Source organism: Adiantum capillus-veneris, chromosome 6 (genome assembly GCF_014529385.1).
Source record: "Adiantum capillus-veneris isolate H3 chromosome 6, ASM1452938v2, whole genome shotgun sequence".
Lineage (NCBI taxonomy): Eukaryota > Viridiplantae > Streptophyta > Polypodiopsida > Polypodiales > Pteridaceae > Adiantum > Adiantum capillus-veneris.
This window is the reverse complement of record NC_140936.1, coordinates 140,011,214-140,021,169: the sequence shown is the minus strand read 5'-3', so window position 1 is coordinate 140,021,169 and position 9,956 is coordinate 140,011,214. Positions and strand designations below refer to the sequence as shown.

General features: G+C 42.8%; 1 protein-coding gene across 1 annotated transcript; it reads right to left on the bottom strand.

Annotated features, from left to right (window-relative positions):
- Positions 1-1,380: 1,380 nt before the first annotated feature.
- LOC147456376 (endochitinase B-like) lies at positions 1,381-7,968 on the bottom strand. The gene is made up of 2 exons (XM_086513842.1): positions 7,609-7,968; positions 1,381-2,951 (listed from the first exon to the last, which is right to left on the bottom strand). The coding sequence occupies exons 1-2, from the start codon at positions 7,966-7,968 to the stop codon at positions 1,662-1,664; spliced, it is 1,650 nt and encodes a 549-aa protein (XP_086369968.1). The 3' UTR covers positions 1,381-1,661.
- Between the last annotated feature and the right edge of the window lie 1,988 nt (positions 7,969-9,956).

The following is a 9,956-nucleotide window of genomic DNA, read 5'->3' as shown; positions in this document are numbered from 1 at the left end:
ACCAATTGTCATCAGCAGAACAACGTTCTTTGAAGGATCAGAAGGTGGAATTGTTTATTCAAGCTGCTGATCGACGACTTCAAAGCAAAGGGCTCGTTCTCTCTCTCTCTCTCTCTCTCTCTCTCTCTCTCTCTCTCTCTCTCTCTCTCTCTCTCTCTCTCGCACAAGAGGGTGCTCTCGGCTCGTCCTCGACACGCAAGCAAAGCCTTCTCTCTCTTGTCCTCGGCATGCAAAGGGAAACGAGGAGAGGAGAGTGTGGGGAGTTGTGATCGAGACCGGAGAAGAGAGTCCGGGAGCTTCGAAGGAAGAGAAAAGGGCTCGTTCTCTCTCTCTCTCTCTCTCTCTCTCTCTCTCTCTCTCTCTCAAAACCTCGGCAAAGAAGAGAGACGAGCAAGGAGTCGAAGGCAGAAGCAAAAGGGTTAGAGCACAGCAAAGAGGGATTCTTCTCTCTCTAGCGGAGTGGAAGCCATTCATGACTGAGATAATTAGAAGAAAGAAGCAGAATTAGCTACACAAGGTAACTTTTTGCGGTAAATCGACATGTTTATTCTTATGTTCATGGACACCGATCACTGGTGGACATCTTGATTCATTGCAGGCTAGACTAATTATGCCAAGATTTTGTAATCGAGAGCTTAAACTCCTTAATTTACAGTGAATTAAGTTGACGGTGCTGGCTAACGTACATCGGATTTTGTCGGCATCATAAAAATCAATTAATTTAGCACTTTGATCCTATTTCGAAGAGGTTGCTTGATAATTTTGCGGTGTAGTGCATCTTTTCTTCCTCTCTTCTCCCACAGCTAGCAGTCCGACACTAATCCGTCTCACTTTTCGAGCACATATCCCCCGACAACGCACTCCACCTTCATCTCTATATCACACCCCATCATCACCCCCACCCCTCATAGTTCTAAGTTCATGTCTACAACACTCCATCACACGCCTCCTCGTAGTGCAATTGCACCATCCAACATATTATCCACAACTCCACTCTCTTCACGTCTCACTTACACCGCCCCCTGCCCACAATCGTACTAGGTATGCGATGCCTCCCTCACAGAAGCTCATGATGTTGAGGAAAGTCACAATGTGGGAATTATTGTGAGAAATTGTGCAAAACTTCTTATGATACTAGCAAGAATATTTTGCAAATGTCCACTACTCTAGAAGCCTTCTCTGATCTTCATCGCTTGCAAAAAGAAATCTATGTCGCAAACCATGCTGAAGTCAAGCTTTATAGGCAGTAGCAGTGCACCCTAGAGTGGTTCATAGAACGATAATCCTGTACAAAATACAAATAGGACATCATAACGGTCATGGACAAGGCAGCTGGATATATTTGAGCCGGAGAGAAAAAGTGAGAAGACGAGCTGTTCTTCAAACTTGAGCATTTCATTAGGAATGATTTTAACACATGAGATTAGAAAGAAAACGGGAAGATCCTTCATGGTGATCTACATTAACGTTGGCGCCGCGCCAGGAAGCTCGGAGGTTGGGCAGTAGTGCAATTAACAAAGAAACGGCATGGAGCGCAGCCCAGGTAGACGTGCTTCCATGCATGGTATATTGTGAGCTGCTTATTCAATGCACGACTAATGCAGATGAGTTAAGACACATTATGCATGCATGCAGATGACAACGTCACACAGCTAGGTAGATCAGGTGCTGTGGAGAGCACTGGTGCTATTGCGCATACCAATTAACTGAGTGGCGGCCAGCTGCTTGCTGATCTTAAGCGGGGTGGGGACGTGAGTAGTAGCACTGGCATTACGGCCAGTACCGTGGGTGAGGTTGTCATGGAGTGCCTTCATGATGGAGCGCGCGCGCGGATCCAAGTATGGGAAATCGCCAGAGCACTCCCACACGATGATGCCCCCTAAGTCATGGTCTTTGATGTACTGCGCCTTGGCAATGATGGACTTCACGTTGTCGTAGCTGTCCAGCACGCGGTTTGTAGAGTCGAGGGCGTATGGAGCCTTCGCCTCGTCATCCCACAACTCCACCGACTTGGCATCCCAGGGCAGGCGCTTGTAGTCCACCAAGCCTGGCTCCCAGGAAGTGTGAGGGGAGCCTCCCTGCGCCGGCATTCCGATGCCGTCCGTGTTGGCGAAGCCGCGCGAATAGAGCGCCCCACCGATGAAGATCTTGGCCGGCGGCACCGCGCGTGACAAGTAAAATTCAACGGCCTCGTCCACCGACCATGCTGCATGGGAGCTAGGCATGAGGTTGGTGTGATGCGCTGATTTTGTCTCGCCCCAGTTGCCGTCGTGGAAGTCGTATGTCATCACATGAAGCTCGTCCAGCAGAGGCACTACCCGCTCGATGGGCCACTTAACCTTCTCCGGCGCAGCAAAACAGCAGAAGGCGATAGTGTAGCTGGGAAGCGCCTTCCGCAGCGCCTGTAGCACCAGAATGAAGTTTTCACCATCCTCCTTGCGGACGGAGTTACCATCTTTGCCATAGTTGACGCCGTCGTCGCTCAGGTACTCCCAGTCGATGGAGATGCCGTTGAAGATGGGGTATTGGGTCACAAAGTTGGTTAGACTGGTGACGAAGGCGGAGCGCTTCTCGACGGTGGAGAAGGCGTCGGAGAAGGTGGCGGAGAGCGTCCAGCCGCCGAGCGCCAGCATGAGGTTGAACTGCTTGCCCTGGTCTTTGAGCAGCTTCTTGAACTGTCCGAAGAGGCCCAGATCCTCCGGCGGAGCATTGGGATTGTTCTGAGGGTCCACGCCGTTGCCACCGACGTTGAAGGGATTTTGGACGTCGGCCCATGGGTCGGAAAGGGCGATCTCGCCAGTGGCTTGCACTTTGACAAAGGCGTAGGAGATGTCGACCAAGTTGTTGATGGGCAGATCCTTGACGAAGTAATGGCGGTCGTAGATGGACCAGTTGGTGAAGTAGTAGATGTCGCGTTTCCCTGTCGGGGTGGAGATGTTGGGGGTGGAGATCTATGCTCGGATTCATGCCACCCCGGCGCTTTTATATACAGGGTCGGGCAATGGGAATGGAGGCCTCAATGTCTCATGATCAGAGCCCCTCGGTCGACGTGTACATTGAGCACATGGGCCGCAGAATCTGCTGGTTCAATCGCTTGGCATTATTCAACGTGCCACCAGCCAGTGACCTGACCATGGTTAGTACGATTACATGGTTAGTTTACTATCACATTGCGTACAATGTCAGATCACACCTAGGTTTGTAGGTGTGATTCCACTACACAGGAAGTTTTGGACACATTCTCACATTGTCACTTACCTCAACATCATGAGCTTCTGCGAGGGAGGCACTGCATACCTAGCTAGGTACGATTGGGGGCAGGGGACCACCGGCCCGGTGGGGGGCCCCCCAAATCGTACCTAGCTAGGTATGTGGTGCCTCCCGAGCAGAAGCTCACTATGTTATGCATTGTATGAAAAAAAATGAAAAAGACTCCATTTTCCTACATGAGAAAATTTATACATCTTCTTGTGCTAAACCTATGTTTTCTCGAGCCCATCAAGTCACGACGACTTGAGACCTCGTAAAATTTGTCTTTGCAAAATTTCAATGCATGTAGTCATTGTAGTGTTTACTCCTCTCTCTCTACGTTTTTAGCAATCTCGTCTATTCTCTCTATTTTTAATATTTTTTCCCCTGAATGCATGACATGTAAGGCTAAATATTCACATGGGACCTTATGATCGTCACTAAAAGCATGACATGTTGTAGTACTGAGGCCAAATATTTAACACGAGATCTTATGCTTTTTACTTTTTAATCCTTTTTTTCTCACAAACAAAAGGCAGCACCGTATGGTATAGGGAGTCATGGGCACATATGAAGACAGTTTACTGGAGAATTCAATATTTATAGAACGCCTATAAGGGTGAACACACTTCCATACATGAAATAGGTGATTCACCAGTGCCCTTTGCGATGGCTTCTTTTTTAAAGCCATAGCAAAGGGCACTGGTAGCGAACAAATTCTCGAGCCCTTAATAAAACAAGTGAAAGGGTCACGGTGGCTTTCTTAAACAATAAGAACTCATTAGGTTGAGTTTCACTAAAATTATATAAGGTGGACCATTCTCCGCGAATGTCTTTTTTATTAAGCCATCGATTTTTCTCCTTGCAAAGAAGCAAACGGAAAATACGAGCTAAAATATTGAAATTTGAAGAATTTTTGAAATAAGTCCCTCACACATTTCATCGGTTTTTTCTCCCTTTAGCGTGGTTTGCTCATTAATGTGTGTGTGTGTGTGTGTGTGTGTGTGTGTGTGTGTGTGTGGAATTTACTAGAATTATGCAAGGTGAAGCTGCACTTTAGCATTTTAAAAGAATATAATGCAAGAGAAGTCAAGCCATGCGAAGATGCGAAATGAAAGGTGAAATAAAAATAAGTAATCGTATATTTTAAAACCGAAATAACATTTAAGGTAAGTCTCACCAATGAAAACATTGAAAGTATGTCTAAAAATATGTCTAACTCAACTCTCCTCTAAACCTTCTTTTAGAAAGCCAAAAAGAACTCATTAATATATGATATATGTGGAGGGATCCACATTCCGAGCGAACAAAAATGAGCAACACATTTTTTCGAGCGAAGATTGTTAAAAACTTGATACAAAATGCATACTTGCTTAAGTTAACTAGGCTAACAAAATGCAATAGGTACTACGGGAAACTTGGAAAATTTCTCCACCATAAGTTGGAAGAACACTAGGAAGTGCTTTCTCACGAAGAAGAACACCTAGAGTGAACACCTAGAGTGAGCTGGCTTCCGCTAGGCATGTATTTATATTAATTCCAAAAAGGGATAGCTCATAAATGAGGCTATTTACATTCCATTTTGGGGATAAAGACTTTATTGAGCTAACTAAAAATCCTAATTCTTATTGGTTTATTCCATGTCCTGCTATCTATTGTCAGCCACTTGCCCATTGCTCAGCTACCTTGACCTGCTACATCACGCACACATGACCATAAGTGCTAGTGTCCAACTTCTCAAAATCCATTCCATAACATACCCCGGGTACAAAAGAAACTGACCTCAGTTGTTCATAACAATAGCAAAGTAATATGTGGTGGGCCAATTCCACATGTAATATCACGGAGAGTCCTGTAGGAACTCTAACACACATGTAGATAACAACAGTAATTTCCAGAGCACTTGCATAATGGATAGACCAGCCTATCAAAGGTGTAGGAGCTCCAACATGTGTTTGAACCAATTCCATTAAAAACAACCAACCAATACACTAATCAAGTCCAGTCATTGTATTCCATTCCATGTAGTGACAATCAAACCATTCCACCAAAGTTGATGCTATGCATTGCCTAAAGGTGCCTCGTCATGCCTAAATGTTTTATTGTCATTGTGGTATGCAAAAATCAAGTGCTTATACATGGGACTTGTGGGACGGGTGTCTAACCTCAATCATATCTTATTACAGACATAGCAAGAACCACGAATATAATTGTCAATCCATGGGACAAAGTTAACTCGACTAGTGCATAGAGGCTACAAGAGGTTGTCAATCTCTTGAAAAACAACAAACAACTCCCATTTAACTCAAGATACACTCAAATGACAAAAATCACCAAAAGATAGTCGCTCACATAGGCAAACAAATCACAACCGTTACAACATCAAACGACATCCAAATATTACGAAACTTCTAGGACATTTTTATAAGACCTAAGCACACATGATTATGGTCTCAAATCTCACTTTAGGTCAAGTGCAAAAATCACGATTATTAACAGTAGTGAGTTTTTGACCTAGACAGTTTTGACCCAGAATGCAACTAAATGTTTAGCAATGATACTCTAATCCCCCGCCTATACTTAGTTTATGATTTTGGAGCTTAAATTCCTACTTATGATGAAATCAGGACGTGGATTGGCGACGCCAAAAGCTACGGATTGCCATGAAATGTTTACGTCAATGCGTAGAGCTCTTACCTGTGGTAGCAACACAATAGACGGCACTAAAATGTGACAATCGAGAAGGGAGTAGGAAGCACAAGAAGGAGAGAAGTGAGCAACGTTAGCTCACGTAGTGTTTCTATTATCCAAAATTTAATAAAATCTTTACAAAGTTGGCTTTTATACCTTAGCCAAGGTCTAAAATGTGTAATGTCCGGCGTCCAAGACCTTTGAGGCTCCACACTTGTTGTATCTGCAACCTAGGTACACTAACTGACCTATGCTTTACAACTTGGAACTCCCATTGAGCCTATAACACATTAAAATATTACTATGGCTTTAAATAATCAGGAATTTACAATACGTGACCATTTTGGGAAAATGTGAAAAGTGTGTAACTCCAATCTTCACTACTTCTTCATATTCATCTTTGATGTGCATCCGTACGTCTTCGATCTTTAGCATCTCTTGTTAACTGACGTTGACTCCCTTAACAGGACTTAAAGTGGTTGCAAGAAGCCATTGACATTCTTCGACAGAGTGATTCTTATATTTAACAAGATATCTATGATATTGTGTACTGATGCGTGTTAGTGAAATCATGATCAATAATTGATTCTAGAATTAATAATTCTCCATCATCTTCGAGTAAGGGTGGGTCATAAAAAACAAGTGCAATAGGTGGGGTAACTTTAAATTTTTGCAACAAACTAACATGAAAGGAGTTGTGGATACGCCAGTGATGTGGAATGTCAAGCCTGTATGCATTGGGGTTAATGATTTTGGTGATCTTGAAGGGACCATAAAATCTAGGGGCTAACTTGACCTTGGAATGCTTTTCAATGTTCTTCAAACGACACTTTTCAAATTTCTTCAATTCAAACAAAACTTTTCAATACGCAACCAAACATAATCATTTAAATTAAACTCAATGAAATTACGCTTTTTGTTTGCTTATGCAGTGTAGCATGCTTGGGCTTTTTGGATAGCTGTGGTGACTTCTTGCAAACTGCAAACGTGATCTTGTACAAGGTTGTTGGCCACAGGAACATCACTAGTGATGGTGGTCATAGGGACATGCATCTTTTTACCATAGACAATCTTGAAGGGAGCTTTGTTAGTGGTAGAGTGGGGAGTGTTTGTAAGAAAATTGGAGGAGAGAAAGGTGTTGGTCCCAATTTGCTGCATTGTCTATTGTGTAGGCCCTAAGGAGGTCAATGATAGTACTATTGGTATCTTTGATCTAGCCATTACTTTCAGGGTGAAAACCATATGTGGTCCATTTTGGAGCCTAAATTAGTGCACAGTTCAGACCAAAAATGATTACAAAATTGACCATCACGATCAAAAATGAATATTTTAGGAAAACCATGGTGAGGAAAAATGAGATTCAAAAACATTTTTGTAGCTTGAGGTGCAGTGAGAGCCTTTTTACAAGGAATACAATATGCTTGCTTGCGAAACCTATGTACGTCAGTCCATGTCATATCATTGTGCAAAGAGGTGGGTGGAAAACCTGTGATAAAATCCATGGAAATATCTTCCCAAGGGCCCTTTGGAATAGGCAATGGCATAAGAAGGCCATGAGTTTTACCATGAGTTGACAAACAATGCAGTGTGAGACAAATTGTGCAACATCGTGCTTCATGCCAGGCCAAAAGAAATAGTCAGTGCAAGCAGATAGAGTGCTTTGAATACCTCAGTGACCCATATACTTTCTTGCATGCATTTTGTGAATTGCAAGTTCTCTAAAGTGTGCAGTGACACAAAGCTTTTGAGAATAGAAGACAAAACCATTTGCAAAAGAATAGTCACCGACAGGCAAGTAATTACTGGCAATAAATCAGTCCAGGCATGTGAAAAATCCATATATGTTTCATAAGCAAGAATCATAGCATCAAAAGATTGAATTTCAGCAACAGAAAGATGATTAAGATACACCGCTTGAATGTGAGCAAACGTGTAAGAGTGAAGGTGCGGGGGTGGATCGTCATCTACTGGCCTACGACTAACGGCGTCAGCTACAACATTGGATTTTCCAAGCTGGTATTGTATCATTGGGTGAAAGTTTTGAATAAATCCATCCTATTCAATGTGTCTATCAGAGATAGTAGATTGAGAGAGAAGGTGCTTGATAGCCTGTTGGGTCAATTTAATGAGAGCATCAGAGCGCATAAGATAATGTTTCTAAATATCTACTGCATGAACTACTACAAGGAGTTCCTTATCATACACACTGTAGTTTGATTCACTAGGTTTAAGCTTCCTACTTTCATATGCAATGGGGTGGTCATTTTGCATTAACACAGCACCTATTCTAGATTCACTAGCATCAGTCATTACAACAGAGAAATATTGTGTAAAATCAAGCAATTGCAAAACAAGTGCATGTATGAGAACCTTGAGTGTGTTGAATGATTTTTGTTGACTTTCGCCCCAGGAGAAAGGGATAAGCTTACGGGTGAGAAAGGTGGTCATTTTGCATTAACACAACACCTATTCCAGATTCACTAGCATCAGTGATTACAACAAAGAAAGCTTGTGTAAAATCAAGCAATTGTAAAACAAGTGCATGTGTGAGAAACTTGAGTGTGTTGAATGATTTTTGTTGACTTTCGCCCCAGGAGAAAGGGATAAGCTTACGGGTGAGAAAGGTGACAGGGAGTGCAATGTGAGAGTAATTCTTTACAAATTTATGGTAAAAACCAAAGAGACCTAGAAATGATCAAATTGGATAGTCTTGGGGATTGGCCAATTTTGGACGGTCTCTATCTTCTTGGGGTCAGGGTGAATAGCATCACTAGAGACGATGTGACCTAGTACTCTATTGTTGTCTGAATGACTCTTATTAGGGTTATCATAGAGATTATGGTCATGTAAAAGCACAAAGATAGTTTGCAAATGTTGTTCATGTTCAGCTTGTGACTTACTAAAAATTAAAATATCATCAAAAAAGACAATAACAAAATGTTGGTGCTCCAAAAAGATTTTGTTCATCATGTGAGAGAATGTTGTTGGTGCATTTGTGGGACAAAAGGGGTGTACAATAAATTCATAGTGCCCGCTGAATTGTGTGCAAAATGTGGTTTTAAAAATTTCATTTGGGTGCGTACAAATTTGATGATACTTGGACTTGAGGTCTATCTTGCTAAACACAGAGGCACCTTTTAACTTATCAAGGAGGTCATTGACGCGTGGAATAGGGCAGTGATTCTTCACAGTGACCTTATTGAGATCCCTATAGTCTATGCACATCCTAAATGTTTTATCTTTTTTTGAACAAGTAGGACGGGAGCGCGCACCAAAAGGAGAAGAGCTAGGTCTAATAAGTCCTTTTTCTAGGAGTCAGATACTTGGCCTTGGATTTCATGTTGGTGCATGGGGCTGTGATGATATGGTGCATGGTGTGGTGGTTGACTGCTAGGGATGATTTCTATTGTGTGATTTATGTTGCCTCAAGAGGGATGTAAGTGAGGTGGGTAATTGTGAGCAAAACAATCATCATATGCATACAAAAACTATTGTTGTTGAGGAGAGAGAGGGGGCTACTACTCTTTCCCTGTGTGACATATATCATATGCGCTTTGTTTTCTTTCCTAAGTGTGGGAATTAGGGTTGCAGAGAAACGCACACAGCTTGGAGAAGACGAAGAAAGCTCAAATCACACAATTGAGAGTGTGTTACTTAGTGTGCAATTGAAAGATAGATAGCCCTAGAGTGATGGGCGTATATACAATGCACGGGGGGGGGAACCTCCTAAAGAGGGAAAAAATTCCACGGCGGTCCTACTGTGTTCACACACATCACTACCACATGTATATAGTAACAAATCCCCCTTGGAGTGATGCGGTGAGCGAGAGCTGGCACATGAGTAAAGGGAAGTTCCATGCCCTAAGGACATGATCAGTCCACAAAGGGGAGTAAGCCCAAAGCTTTGCAGAAAGCTTCGAGCTTCTCACAAGACAATGCCTTTGTGAAAAGATCTGCAACGTTGTCCTATGTTGGCACATAAGCCAAGCTAATCTCTCCTGCTAAGAGCCTCTCCC